This window comes from Leucoraja erinacea, chromosome 28 (genome assembly GCF_028641065.1).
Source record: "Leucoraja erinacea ecotype New England chromosome 28, Leri_hhj_1, whole genome shotgun sequence".
Lineage (NCBI taxonomy): Eukaryota > Metazoa > Chordata > Chondrichthyes > Rajiformes > Rajidae > Leucoraja > Leucoraja erinaceus.
Window position 1 is genome coordinate 15,095,990 of NC_073404.1, and position 15,943 is coordinate 15,111,932.

The following is a 15,943-nucleotide window of genomic DNA, read 5'->3' on the forward strand; positions in this document are numbered from 1 at the left end:
AGCGAGCCACAAACGTCACAGAAGTAGAGCAGTTCTCCATACTAGGCCTCTACTTCCAACAAACGTTGTTGAAACTGACGATGGTTCAGTACCCGAGACAATATCAGGTTTACTGCTCTTACCACTACGTCCATCACATCCTTCAAATTTGAAGATTTGGCACACAAGGCTTCTTTGTGGATTAGGCAGTGCATTTTATTTTGTGGTTAATTCCAAGGCCTTCCATGCGGTTTTGAAGCAGAGGCACAACACCTTTCATTTCTCCAACCATTGCTGACATTCCATCAGTTGCTACGCATACTAACTTAGATAGATCCAGCTCCATGTCTGTAGTACACTTTAGCAATGCTTGAAGAATGTCTGCCCCTGTGGTAGTACCCTTCGTAGGTACTTCATAGGTACGTTGAACAAACTCCTCAGTGTAGAAAGCTGAATTTACTCCATGTACAAACACTGCAATCTGAGCGGTGTCTTTGGTATCTGTACTCTCATCGAGCTCTATTGAGAAGAACTGGATTTTTTTTTTTGCAATAGCCCTTTAAACATCTGCTATTCTTCTACTCGTCGTGCAACTGTTCTTGCAGAGACTGACCCTTGAAATCTTTTCCTCGGGACACAGAATGTCCATAACTGCCATCAAACATCCTTTCACAAAATCTCCGTCAGTGAAGGGCTTCATTTTTTCTGCTATCAACTTGGAAACTTAGCTAGCACGCATGTTCCTTTCCGATTCTTTATTTTGTTTCTTGAACATCAGAGTTTGATTTGCCAGGACCCATTTAAGGTTATGAACTTCATGCTTCCTTGCTTGCCCACTAATGTCACTGAATTTCGAGTGTTTTGTTTCATAGTGCCGTCTGATGTTGAACTCCTTGTTCACATCAACACTTGTGTGGCAGGTAAGGCATGTGGGCGTGCCAAAGTGCTGTATTAAGAAGTACTTTTCTGACCAAGTGTCTTGGAAGACTCGGCACTCAGCATCCATCTTCCTGCATTTTGTAGCCATTGGGGTCGCCTCATAATATTTCTGGACTCGATCTATCGTCTTTTCATGCCCTTCCTAGCGCTTCATTCACTACCCTATATCTCGACTGTAAACTGCACTGTCAATAGCCTTTAAGTGGAAGGGAGGGAGGGTCTTGAGAGAGAGAGTCACTTTCCGCCACAGCTAATTGTAGTTTTGCCATGTTCACTGTCTGCACTTGTTCTAGGATTCTAGATTTCGGAAGCCTTCAGAAAAAAAGCCTGCGGGCCAGATGATTTCGGTTACGGGCTAGATCCGGCCCATGGGCCGTAGGTTGCCGACCCCTGGTATAATGTAATCAAAAAAGGTAAAGCTACAGATGTGGCTCTTTGTTACATTGGAAATTGAATGTCATTAAAATAAACTCTAGTTCTCTCCATATATGCTCTCTGGCTTGCCAAGTCTCTCCAACATTTGTTGTTTATGGACTATAATCTATGTTATCACTCTGCCATGAGCAATCCTGTAAAATATAATTGTAACAATGTAAAATAATGTGGCACATAAAAATCTTTAAGCAGATAAAGATCTCAGACCTAGGGAATGCTAAAAGCAGCTGGTTGATTCATGCACAATTCCCAAAATTCTGCATTCAAGGTGGAAACAGCTGATTTAATTGCTCCATTGTCATTTCATGTGATTTATGTGGGAGTTCTAGTACTGACAGCATGCATTCATCCAAGATGGGTACCATTGTATGGACTTAATGTCTTGCATTTGGTTTGTCCATTAAAAAAAAATGTTTGGAACTACAAAGTATTTCCCAAAGTGCCATAGATAGCATAGAAAACTCATAAATTAAAAAAAAATGTGTTTTTTTAAAAAAATACCATAAGATTATACCACCAAATTTGTGGCAGAATAAAAGCAGGTTTATTTTACCACATAAACCCATCTTTTGTTTTGGAGCTACCACATACACATTTTTATCCTTTCCCATAATTAACTGCAGTTGACAATTCCCTTGTTCATTGAACAACGAAATATTGCTCTGCAATTGGTCGTTCTGTAGAAAACAAAAATTTGTTTGCAAGCATTAAAACATACTGAAGGGCAAATTTTAGAACAAAACCGATGAACACCACTTCGACCAACTATTAAAACGTTTTGAAGAGTTATATATAAAGCAATGTTTTATTTTTTTAAATAACAAGTGCCCCCCAGTGGATTCAGTGTCAGCTGTGAAATTTAACTGTTAATTTTAACTGGCCCTTGACCACCCAGCAGCAGTGGCGATAAAATGCCGTGGTGTCATTCTCATTCATATTCCCAATACAAAACAATGTTCAAAAATCAATTCCTTGCAGGAATTCGGCAGATTAAGTGAGAAACAATGGTACCGGGGGTTTAAATCACAAGTGCTCAAGGATCAGAACCGTAAGCTTCAAAATCAGGAACAAATGCTCCAAGTATAGTCAGCAAAAAACACATCATATCCAATTGCAGTAAAAACTAAAGGGCCTGTCCCACTTGGGCGACCTAATCCGCGAGTTCTGGCGAGTTTGCCCAACTCGTACTCGCAGCATGGTCGACAGCATGGTCGCAGGAGGTCTTCGTAACTCTCCTTCATGCTCAAGAGTGGTCTCCGCGTTCTCGAGGCCTCAGCTAGGTCATGGCGTTTTTTCCAATATGTTAAAATATGCCCGCGAGTAAAAAAAGATCGCCATGGGGAGGAAAAAAAGAAAAAAGAAAAAATCGATAAATTTTTTACAGAGTACTATGTCTACATAGTCTGCTGTGCTGCTGCATGCAAGGATTTCATTGGGACATGAGAGAATAAAACAATCTCGACTCTTGACTTACATCGTTAATGTGTGGGATAGAACTAGTGATCGGGTGATCGGATTGGATTCGGTGGGCCGAAGGGCCTGTTTCCACGCTGTATCTTTAAATTGAACTAGTGAGTCTGCGTTGGTATTCAGTGGCCGTGGCGAGTGAACAGCAATGGCAGCCAGATCTCCCACTATGCAAAGGGAGGGAGAAAGTGGCCGACAGCAACCAGTTGCAGTGCGCATGTGCAGGGCGGCACATGCGCTCAACCACGGCCGATGATGTGGTGGGCAAAGATCCTCGCTATAGGATCTTTGGTGCTGGCCATGGTTGTGCGTATGTGTTAGGCAGCCGGCGGACGAGGAGCGGGCGGGAGACCCGAGGGGGGGGGAAAGGGGAGACCCGAGGGGGAGGGGGAGAGGGTCCGCTCAGAATTAAACGAGGGGTGTCCCGGGTGCTTGCCAAGCCGGGCAAAATGGCAAACCTGACCAGATGTAGAAGCCATTTTAGAAGCCTCCCTCCCTTGCACTCTCCTCCTTCCTCTTTCCCTTCCTCCCTTTCCTTTTGTTCTCCCTCCCTCTTATTCGTTCCCTTCCTCTCTCGTTCTCCCTCCCCAAACAGTCTGTAACCCATAGGCAATAGAGCTCCAGCTGGTAGCGCTATTCGTTTAAATTCCCACGCGCTAAACTGACAGCGCTGTATAAACCTGTAGCGGGACAGGCAGCTTACAAAAACAATCATCCAGATCTTGAAATTTAAAATACTAATAGATTTAATCTGCTATAATTAGTTACAGTATGACTTTTTATATCCTTACATTTTTTAAGCAGCAATATGAAACAGGAAGTCGGGCCGATTTTTAAAAAAATCCGTAATTTACAAAGCAAATCCGTACATCCGTATTCTTATCGCATTTTCGTACAAAATAAGGAAAATCCCTACTACTTGGCAGCTCTGCAAACTGAATCAATGCAAGTGCGATTACTACGAGTTTTAGTCCTCCCTGCCATTTGAAATACTTAGGAATGTTATTTTTTTGCAAATTAGCAGCATCTAAGGATTTACTCATGTGGCCTTGATCTAGGATCAAGAATATGATTAAACTAGGAGACACATGACTTGCAGATGCTAGTTTACAGAAAAAAAGTGCTGGAGTGGTCAAGCAAAATTTCTGGAGAACATGGACAGATGATGGATGTTTCAGGTTGGGATTTTAGCCTGAAGTGCCCCAACCCGAAACATCACCCATGTTCTCCAGATATTTTGCCAGGCCCATTGATTGACTCCAGCATTATGTCTTTTTGTGATCAAACTAGGCTCGATGTTCACCACACAATGCCAAAATGAGAATGCCTATTGTTATGTAAATACAAAATATAAATTCAACATTAAGAGGATCAGGGAGTTATTCCCAGAGACCTGGTTAATATTTATCCTCAATCTACATCTTCGTTAACACATTGATGTTGTATCCAAGGTAGTTGAGAGTTTTTTGTGCATAAATTGACTAATGATATATTTTTTTAGAGTAATCTTCATTGCATTTCAATTATTTCTCTATTAAGCATTTTGTCACAGCCCAGGTTTAGGAAGAAAACAAAGTATAATTTCATTACGAAGGTAGACAAAATGCTGGTGTAACTCAGCGGGACAGGAATGGGTGACGTTTTGGGTCGTGACCCTTCTTCAGACATTACGATCAACTTAGCTCCTTGCGTTTAACTCCATCATTGTGCACAAATTGGAGAGTAGAAACCAACTAAGAAATTCCTCGGGACATAAGACCCAATACCACAGCCACATTTGCTCCCCCGGGACATCTACGACCAACTAAGAAATTACCAGTTACCAAGAAATTAAGGATCAACCAAAACAATTCTGGCAGATTAAAAGATTAAAATGCATAGCAGTTTATACATTCAAATTGAGGGGCATTATGAACGTTAAAATGCATTATTCAGTATCCACTAGGTCTTAACTGGTCATGCTATACAGACATTTGAGGCTAAACTGCAGACAAACTATATCAAGAACTAACAGCTGCCAAACATATCAATTCAGTAATGGGTCACACAGACAATCCATTGCAAAACTATCAATCGTTGCAGATTGCATGTGAAATCAGGTCAGACAAGGTTTTTAAAATATGTATTTTTGCAAAGCTTAATCTCAAAATTTACATTTTCAACACCATCCAAGCAATTATAGCGTATGAGTAGGAGTGTGGCACCGGCCTGGTGGCACCGGCACCGGCACCCTGCAGTCTGTCTGTTTTTTTTTCTTTTGTCTTGTTGGGAGTGTGTTTTTGGTTTTATTTTAGCTGTGTATATGTGGCGAGGGGGGCGGGTGGGGGAAACTTTTCAATCTCTTCCCTGAACGGGGGACGCGACTATTCCCTTGTCGTGTCTCCGTTTATCGTTGGGCCTAACATCGCGGAGCTGGCGGCCTCCAACCGGGATCGACCAGAGGGCTCCAGCCGTAAAGCCATTGGACTCACCATCGCGGAGCTGGCTGACTTCAGAGCTGTAGCGACTCTGCAGTTGCAACCCGACTTCGGAGCTTCGGCCGCGGGCCCCGTGGACGGTGGAGTCTGGAGCAACGGCAACTTCTCCCGCCCGAATCAAAGGTTTGAATCGGCCCGGGGCAGGGCCTTACAATGCCCGGCACAGCTTTAATGGTTGTGGGACTTAACATCGATCACCTCGACATTGCAGTTTGGCTGCCTGACCCCAGGAGAAGAACAAAGAACAGGGAAGAGATAAGAGATAAGACTTTTGCCTTCCATCACAGTGAGGAGGTGTTTGGAGATTCACTGTGATGGATGTTTATGTGGAATTTGGCGTTTTGGTCTTTTTTTGCTGTTATGACTGCAGGAACGAAGTGTCGTTCAAATGTTTGAATGACAATAAAGGGCAATTGAATAAACAGTTTTTTTTTTGCCTTACAATCGTTCCTTGTGAGAAGAGTGGTCAATTTTGATCCAAGCTCTCTCAGTGTGGGCCTTGCATTGCATGGCTAGCAAAAGGTATATTGCAACACAAAGACAGATTTCTGCTCAATTTTTCTCCATACAGGATACAAAGACATGTGTAGGAAGGAATAGATGCTGAATTGTACCGAAGATAGACACAAAATGCTGGAGTAACTCAACAAGTCCACTAGAAAATAGGACTCGGGCAGGGATATACATTACACTGGTGGAGAGGATGGAATGGAAAGGAATTAAAGGCACCCAAGCAACAAAGTTGAATAGATCCAACAACTGTCTGCTCAAGATAGACACAAAAAGCTGGAGGAACCCAGCAGGACACGCAGCTTGTCTGGAGAGAAGGAATGGGTGACGTTTCGGGTCTGAAGAAAGGCCTCGACTCAAAACGTCAGCCATTCCTTCTCTCCAGAGATGCTGCCCGAGTAATGGGCCTGTCCCACTTAGGCAATTTTTCAGCAGACTGCCTGTCAAGTTGCCGGCAGTCGCCTGAAAAACCAGGAACTGGAACGGCGACTGTCAGAGTGGAATACACGCACACAAACACATTGCTTCCTTCACCAGCCCGTGTGAATATTTTAGACAGCCCTCCCCCCATTTGCCGTCTAAAAAAATTCACATGGTGCAACACCAAGGTGACAGACACCACGGTGAACAGGCATTTGGCGCTGTAAAAAGACAGCTAAAGCACAGTGTATGGTATGTCCTTTAAAAGAGTGGGGGGGGGGGGGGGGGGGGGGGGGAAGGATTGGAGACAACTATTAAGAAGCCAGAGATACATGGCTGTGAAGCTCAGCGGATATTTAACATTACCGGTCGGTTATCCTTGGTTTTGAAAACTACTGCTGACCTTTTTTCCCCCCAATGTGCCAATGAAATTCACCGGTCAGCACCAGCTCCAACCTACAAGAACCGCCGACCTCCTGGCAACCCACTAGGGCCTCCTGCCGACCCACCTACGGCTCGAGAAATCTCACTACTCTCCTGGCGGCTTCACTCCAGCCGCCGCTAATTTTTCAACATGTTGAAAAATTTAAGGCGACCATAATGAGGCCGCGACTAGTTCCCAGAATGCGGGAACTCCTCATGACCATGAAGGCGACTCCCCGGCAACCACCCGTGAACATGTGGCGACTGCATAGTTTCCTGCAGTCGCCCAAGTGGGACAGGCCAATTACAACATCATTTTGTGTCTACAATGACACGGTAATTTGGCCCCATCCCTTGGGCCTTTGAACAAAACAATTTATTTTTATTTTATTTTTTTTTTTAAAGCAGTAAAATTGTGGGTAAAGACAGCTTCAATTACTCCAAAGGGTGGAGCCTGTGTATGGCAATTTTTAATTATCTCTGTGTGGCTCATAATAAACAATGCAGAGAACCTTCCGGAAAACTCTAATCTAAATGCAGGTGACAATTAAGCAAATACACAGGATCAGACGACATTTAGTCTTAGCTTACCACTAGCTAACATTTCATTAAAGTTTTGCTTGCTTATCTATACTTCACAAGGGGAAAACTAGAGGTTTAAAATTCATCCAGTCCAACAGCTTGACTAGTATTTAAAAGACAAGCAATGCTAAATGCAGTTTGCAATCACAGCACTTTTGAAACAAAGTGAGTTCTGGACAATTTTCAAGAGTGCTGGATTCCTGCACCAAGTTACACAGCGAACCAAATATTCAGCAAGGCAAAATACATTTGCTAAAACAACGACCATATATTATTGCCTTTGTTTTATATGTGGAATGTATAAACTAAGCATTTATTGCTTTCCATGATTATATATGTAATTGTGGTAAATTTCTACACTGTGCTATTCCTGTACAGTGTGTATGAACACATATTTTTGAACAAGTTCCAACTGCCATCCAATAACACACCCACGTGGCTGGCCTTCAATCTGAGCCTAGACAAAATATTGGCAGGCTATTCAATTGTGGGGACAGGGAACAGCAGAACAGGAACTTTAATCAATGCCTCAATGATATCCAGCACATCCAATGTCAATTGTGCTTCTTATCCACCACAACCCAATTCGAACAAAGGAGCAAAGACAAATATCCTTGTTCTAAGTGGATCAAAAAATAAATAAATTGACATGCCAACAAATTTCACTGAAAGGAGAAAATGGCTGGAAGCTTCACAAAATCCCATTAGCCCATTTTGTACGATTATCAAAACAAAAATCATACAAAAATTGTTTTAATAGATGTGTTTGCTGAACACCAGTAAAATCCCAGTCAAGTGGATTTGAAGGCTGGCCCTGGGTAGCAAACGGGCTTCATTTTTACAGATGCCCATTAGACGACTTTGTCAGTTAGTCAGACAGTACATCCATATACGATAAGCAGACCACAATAATAGTGTAATGAATGGCCTGAATGGAACATGATTGATGAGAAAGAACAATTATGAAAAATTAAAAGAGACAAAACCAATTTTTCCCTTTGGAGAGCGAACATACAGTGTCCCCCATAATGTTTGGGACAAAGATTTTGGTTTCACCGTGTAGAAATTACAGCTGTTTATACATAATCCCTCCCATTTCAGGCCACCATAATGTTTGGGACACATGGCTCACAGGCGTTTGTAATAAGCCAGGCATTTGTAATAAGCCAAAGGTCATAGGTCACTCGGGCTAAACGCTGATGGCAGCCGTGCCGCTGCATGGGTGCAGACCCGCGTCTCGTCCCTATCCAGTCGCCGCTGGGCCATCCCCTCCCGTCACAGCAGCGGCCCAGAAAAGCACCAACTGCAGCTCAACCCCGCCCATCCCGCCGGCGGGACAGGCAGAGACGAGCTGGAGCCGGCACTTCCCTCCTCACTGGCTGCGGGCCTGGGCCGACACTCTCTTCCGCGGACCTCTGGATAGAAGACCCTCCTTCAGACTTCCTATGCATTAGACTTTTGTGCTGTGGCTGGGATGGATGGCAGCGGGGATTTCCACGGGCACAAGGAACAAATTACCTGAAGTTTGCGTCGAGTGAACGGAGTGTTCTTAACATCCTTGTCGTACACCAACGTTTTGTGAGAGTGGTTCGATCCCCGCTTCAGCTCAACCAACGTTGGTCACATTATCCAGACAGGCAGCGGTAGATCACGAGCTGATGTGAGACATCAGTGATGCTCTGGAATCCTAGTCAGCCACCGCCGAGCAGCGGGACAGAGGAGGCAGCTCCCGACCCGGGGAGTAGAGGTGTCAGTTCGTCCGGTGGCTGGTGGAGAGGCACCAGATACCACGACCCGTTCACCTGTTGGGTGCTGACTCCTCGATCCCGGGATCCAACCACTCTCACTAAACGCCGGTGTATGTAGAAGACGGTAAGAACACTCAGTTCACTCAATGCAATCTTTAGGTCCTTTGTTCCTTGCGCCCGTGGAAATTTCCAGAGCGGCCGAGACAAGGGAGTTCTGTTTGCATTCTCTCGATTGAGGGCATTTTCTCGAATCTACTAGAAATGAAAAAAAAAATGAAAAGCCATGGCTTTACCAGTGGTTGTCTGTGACTGAAACCTCCCTTCCCCCACCCCTCACCTGTTTCCCACTTGCTGTTACACCCCGCTCTCCCCCGCTACCAGGCACCCCGTTCGCTTTTTTAATTCTCGAATGACCTTTGCCAAATTCCATGATTCCTTGTGTTTTTCGAATACCGATCTGGCTTATTGCTCAGGTATTTAATTGCCTCCTTAATGCAGGTATAAGAGCTCTCAGCACCTAGTCTTTCCTCCAATCTTTCCATCACCTTTGGAAACTTTTATTGCTGTTTATCAACAAGAGGACCAAAGTTGTGCCAATGAAAGTCAAAGAAACCATTATGAGACTGGGAAACAAGAATACAACTGTTAGAGACATCAGCCAAACTTTAGGTTTACCAAATCAACTGTTTGGAACATCATTAAGAAGAAAGAGAGCACTTGTGAGCAAAGGGACTGGCAGGCCATCACAGCTGATGATGGAATTCTCTCTATAATAAAGAAAAATCCCCAAACACCTGTCTGACACATCATAAACACTCTTCAGGTGTAGATTTGTCAATGACCACTGTCCGTTGAAGACTTCATGAACAGAAATACAGAGGCTACACTGCAAGATGCAAACCACTGGTTAGCCGCAAAAATAGGATGGCCAGGTTCCAGTTTGGTCTCGGATCGGGTGACTGACTTTCCCCACTCAAGAATGAACTTTTTTTAGCTTTAAAAAACTCCTTTGTTGCTTTAGCAGTACGTTTGGGATCATTGTCTTGCTGTAGAATGAACCGCCGGCCAATGAGTTTTGAGGCATCTGTTTGAACTTGAGCAGATAGGATGTGTCTATGCACTTCAGAATTCATTATGCTACTACCATCAGCAGTTGTATCATCAATGAGGAATGCTTTGGATCTTGGGCAGTTCCTCTCCTCCATACTTTGCTCTTACCATCACTCTGATATGTTAATCTTCATTTCAAGACCTTTTTCCAGAACTATGGTTGCTCTTTAAGTACGTCTTGGCAAACTGGAACCTGGCCATCCAATTTTTGCGGCTAACCAGTAGTTTGCATCTTGCAGTGTAGCCTCTGTATTACTGTTTATGAAGTCTTCAGCAGACAGTGGTCAAAGACAAATCCACACCTGACTCCTGAACAGTGTTTCTGATCTATTGGACAGGTGTTTGGGGATTTTTCTTTATTATAGAGAGAATTCTTCTGTCATCAGCTGTGGAGGTCTTTCTTTGCCTGCCAGTCCCTTTGCAATTAGTAAGCTCACCAGTGCTCTTTCTTCTTAATTATGTTCCAAACAGTTGATTTTGGTAAGCCTAAGGTATGTCTGATGTCTTTAACAGTTTTATTCTTGTTTCTCAGTCTCATAATGGCTTCTTTGACTTTCATTGGCACAACTTTGGTCCTCATGTTGATAAACAGCAATAAAAGTTTCCAAAGGTGATGGAAAGACTAGAGGAAAGACCAGGTGCTGAGAGCCATCTTATACCTGCATTAAAGGAGGTAATTAAACATACCTGAGCAATTACAAACACCTGTGAAGCCATGTGTCCCAAACATTATGCTGAAATGGGGGGGGCTATGTATAAACACTGCTGTAATTTCTACATGGTGAAACCAAAATGTATAAAAATGGCCTTTATTAAAATCTGACAATGTGCACTTTTACCACACGGGATTTCTATTGCCAATCTCAAATTATGGTGTACAGAGGCAAATAACTAAATGGGTCTTTGTTCCAAATATTATGGAGGACACTATGTGCACACACCAGAATTATGAATTTAATATTATGTTCGTATGCAGGGATGTCAATAAGTCAGACATTTGCACCTAGGGACAGCCTGCATGATTAAATAATCATGGACCGACCTCAACACATTAACAAAAAAGGTCTCATGGCCATTCAAGCTGATCTCACAATTCATATTATGCCAGATCTACTCTGGACTACCTACAGCAGCGACAGGAAATTTGACTGGTCATAATTTATGATTCACAAAACTTCTAGCAGACAACAAATTAACCGGCAAAATTCCTCTTGTACCAAAAATGTTAATGGAGTATCCTTGCAGTGGATGAAAATCAAGGTCACTACTGGGCTGAAAGTTTCACCTTTGACCAGCCTGGAACAAAATCTATATTACTAAATCTCTGATCTTGACCGCTTTTGGCCGACTGTGCTGCGATTTCCGAAAGAACGCCACCACCTACGGCCGTCATTTTTGGCCACCTCACTCAGAGCCCCCCTCCGCCGTATGAGTGCGGAGGATTTTTTCCGTCGATGAAAAATGAAAGATATTAATGTTTTCACAAAATTCCCCATTCTCTCTGCTGCCCCTGCTGGTGGCAGGGGGAGGGACTATAAAACCAGGAAGTGTCGTGCCTCACTCAGTCTCTGCCAGACCAGGAAGCGAGAGGGTCATGGCTCTATGAGCTGCGAATAACACTGAATGCACGTCTACTCCACGGTGAGTCCCCTCGATGCGGCTGTAAAGTGGCTGCAGCCCTTTTTTAAAAGTTTGTGTTCACAAAATGAATTTTGGTTGTCGGGTGGCTGCAGCCCAATTGTTTGCCTCGCATTTTTTTTACACAAGTTTGTGTATACAAAATGAATGTTGGTTGTCGGGTGTCTGCAGCCCGATTGTTTGCGTCACCTTTTTTTTTTTTAACAATTTGTGTTCACAAAATGAATTTTGGTTGTCGGGTGTCTGCAGCCCAATTGTTTGCCTCGCCCAAGCATCCATACGGCCCACAATGTATATACTAGCCCTCTGGAAACCAGTACCTTCAGCCCGCAACACCCATACTACCACAACAGACAGCACCACCCCACCACCCCCCTCTGTACAAAGCTACTTTTCAGGGGAAAAGTTCTCTCTTTTCTATTGGCCCCCTAGGCTATGTTTTTTTGACAATCTTTGACAAGTCCTGGTGTATTTTTTTCACCACTTCTCCCACCACTGCTTCCAGCAGAAATCCCCACGACCTTAAACATCTCGGTCTTTTAACCAAGCAAGTTAAATTGTGAGCATGAATTGAAGCTTTAACTGTTTTAGTTCATCACTATTGGATAAATAAGCAATCAGCCATACTTTACCCATTGCACGTCAATGCATAATCTCCATTGTTCTTGCAAAACAGAAAGACGAACCAAACCTCAATCTACAGGTGACCTGCTGCCCTTTTCAATGTTATCTCTTTGTTATTTTTATTTAAAGAAATCCACAATCTTTAATTTATGTACCTGCAGTTTCCGGTCTTCCTTGCAACCAAACACATTTGGATACAAGGCCATCTGGCAATTTTTGCTGAAACATTTAATTCATTAATGCTCCTTTGAAATACAAGGCAAGAACACTCAGGGTTATGATTAATTTATTGGCATGGGCTGAAATGGGTAGCTAAAACAGGGTGATGATAAATGGGCAACTTTTGATTTAGCAAACTAGAGAGATTCCAAAACTGGATGACTTATGATCTATTAATAACCAAGATTAAGGGGCTATGTGTACTGTTGCCAAATGCACATCTACAAAAGGAAAATATATTAGCGCACAGCATGGAGCCGGCAAAGAGATCATGACTGGTTAAGTAACTTTTCAATACAGCAGATAGAAAAATGTTAAATGGTGACAGACTGCTTCCCATAGTTGAGATTTCCTGAACTTGGGGTACCCATTAAAGACAAATTTCACATCCAAGGGCAATTCTCCAACCCCGAGGTCTGAGTGTGGGGTCACTTAATCCATTCAGACATATGGTACTAGACCATTGCAGTATGGAAAGAGAAAGAAAGTGGTGTTGAGGCAAAGATTGAATCAGAGTCAATCAGATTTGCAGCAGGTAGGTTAACCAGCACCTACTTCTAATGTTTTTATTGGTTCACTACTATATTACATACAATGCCACCCAAGTACATTATTAATAAACATGGATACAATCTTTCAACCAAACCATTAGGTTCCCCAATACAATTCCTCGAGGGAAATTTCTTCTACTTTGGTATATACTTGTTATCAATGTCCTATTTTTCATTTAAAATACAATTCCCTTTTGCCACATGACAGTTGTGCCCCATTAGGCTTGGTTTAGAGAGGTTTTAAACAAACTCGCAATATTCATTAAGTTTTTCTCTCTTTCAGGATTATTACCCCAGCTCTTTTAACATCCCGTAGCCCATAGGCTTTCAGAAAAAATGCATGATTGGGCCATTTGGCACTTTAAGCATACAACCTTTCACTATTCTACATCCCCTCACATCTTTCACATCTCCTAATTTACCTATTCCTTCTTGTGTAGATATTCAGCAACTTGACCTTGGTAGAGAATTCCTCAAGTTCTTCATCCCAGTTTTAAGAGTCTTAACCTGCTGGTCCTTTTGTCATTGGAGCAAAACTGCTTAACATCTTAGTTTTGCTTCAAGGAGAACATAAATTGAAGCATTGGGAAGTCTTGACACCTGTGCACACCACACAAATCAGACTACAACAATTGCATTTTGTAATTCCTTTTGCTTCTTTAACACGAGCTTCATCAACATCCATATTTGCTTCTCATAACAAAGGCAGTGCACATTGTAAGAAATTTAAAATAATGCTTGCTTGTATCGTGTCAAAAAATATTAATGCCTCCTCTTACTGTGCCACTGACAGAATATTGTTATTGTATGAAGTTTTTATGAAGCACATCCAACAATTTTTGATTACGATCTAGTATCTCAGCCATGTCCTCTTATTAAAATAAAATCCTATCAATTTTCTAATAAACCCTCCCCTCATTTGATTTCTAACTCTCCAAGACCCGAGTACAATGCTGGACAAAATGTTAAACCACCATACACATCTGAAACTTTAAACTAAGTCATCTTTTTAATGACACTAATAAAGGAGACCTGCCAATGCTCTACTAACATGTTACAGCAGAACACTATATAAAGTAACAGAATAGAGTTAGAATGATGAGGGGGGATCTTATAGAGACATATAAAAGGACTGGGCAAGCTAGATGCAGGAAAAACCTTCCCAATGTTGGGCCAGTCCAGAACCAGGGTCCACAGTCTTAGAATAAAGGGGAGGCCATTTAAGGCTGAGGTGAGAAAAAAAAAATTCACCCAGTTGTGAATTTGTGGAACTCCCTTCCACAGAGGGCAGTGGAGGCCAAATCACTGGATGGATTTAAGAGAGAGTTAGATAGAGCTCTAGGGGCTAGTGGAATCATGGGATATGTGGAGAAGGCAGGCACGGGTTATTGATTGGGGACGATCAGCTATGATCGGCGGTGCTGGCTCGATTTCCGAATGGCCTTCTCCTGCACCTATTTTCTTTGTCTATGTCTAATTCAACTCATCCTGGATAGAAAACATCAAGCAGTCGTATTATTCTCTCCCCCCCACTTACCCACCCGTACTCTCTCAATGGAGATATCCCTTCCATAAACACCAAACAAATCTGTCACCACAACAATTCAACTAATAAAACAAAAATCAGAAACTACTGGAAACACTCAGAGCAGGCCAGGAAAAAAGAAATAAAATAGTTCCAGCATTTTACATCAGATTTCCAACTTCTGCTGGTTTTCTTTTGCATGTCAACTTTTAGCTTTGTTAAATATTTCGCAAGAACAATACAAAAAGTAAAGGTACACAAAAATGCTGGAGAAACTCAGCGGGTGCAGCAGCATCTATGGAGCGAAGGAGATAGGCAACGTTTCGGGCCGAAACCCTTCTTCAGAAAAGTACAAAAAGTACACTCTTTCGCAAGAACAAGTGATCACAATATGGCTTGAATGCCAAAATACCTGATACATTACTGTACATGTGCGATTCATTTTGGGTATTGGAAGCAAAACTGTTCCTTTAACACAAGCCAATAGTCGAGGCGCAGTCTCTCAGTCTTGCTGCTACCTGACACGCTTGGCGCCGTGCGCATGAGCGGGCGGCAGAGCCGGTCCATGTGTGCCGGGGGAGGGAGGGGAGGAAGGGGGAAGGTGCAAGGGGGGGGGGGGGGGGGGGCTGGACGCAGAAGACGATCAGCCGCGGAAGGGAAAACCGGCGAACGCACAAAGGACCAGGCCTCTGGCTTCAACAGAAGTTGCGGACCAACATCCCCCCAGGCAGGGCCTCCGAGGCGGGCGGCGATTCCACACAAGGCCTTTACTGCAGCTGCAGGCTGGGGGGTAGTTGGCGCGATGGCCGATGTTGTGCAACGACCATCGCCACAATCTTAAGAGGAGCGTGAGCGTACACGGGGAAAGGGCGCCGCCAACATCTTACCTGCCAGTTGCCTGCGGAGTAGGAGGACCGACTGCGGCTCTGTCATGTTAGCAGGCCCGTGAAGCGCACAAAGGCGATGCCTGCGATCCGCGCCGACGCGCACCAGCTCCCGCTCTCGCCTCGACAACTTTTATGTTCTCCGGCCCCGCTACGCGCATGCGTGCCGCCGTCGCCCGCCCGTCTCCTCCCCGGTGAGTGGGCGGGCGCGTGACGTGATTGGCGGGTCGGCCCGCCCTGCACCCCTCAGGATTGGTCTGTTTCACCCAGCAACGGCGGCTTCCCGCCACCCGATTGGGTGGTTTTGTTGTCACGGGCTCGCGGACGTGTTCCCCCGGAGTGGTTTCGTCAAATGTGCGCGGTCACATGTCGTGCATCTCCTCCCCCTCTTCCCCAAATTTGGTAGGAAATG

At 43.8% G+C, this 15,943-nt stretch overlaps 1 protein-coding gene across 2 annotated transcripts in view; it reads right to left on the reverse strand.

Moving 5' to 3' along the window:
• The window catches only part of ube2g1a (ubiquitin-conjugating enzyme E2G 1a (UBC7 homolog, yeast)), a 35,065-nt gene extending 19,364 nt beyond the window's left edge, over window positions 1-15,701 (reverse strand). Inside the window, exon 1 of one of the 2 annotated variants that reach the window (XM_055657841.1) lies at window positions 15,535-15,701. In XM_055657841.1, the coding sequence (XP_055513816.1) occupies window positions 15,535-15,580 (46 nt within the window). In that variant the 5' untranslated portion in view covers window positions 15,581-15,701. Of the gene's footprint in view, window positions 1-15,059; window positions 15,094-15,534 lie in introns of those variants that run through there. The other variant, XM_055657842.1, reaches the window with a different exon arrangement.
• Between the last annotated feature and the right edge of the window lie 242 nt (window positions 15,702-15,943).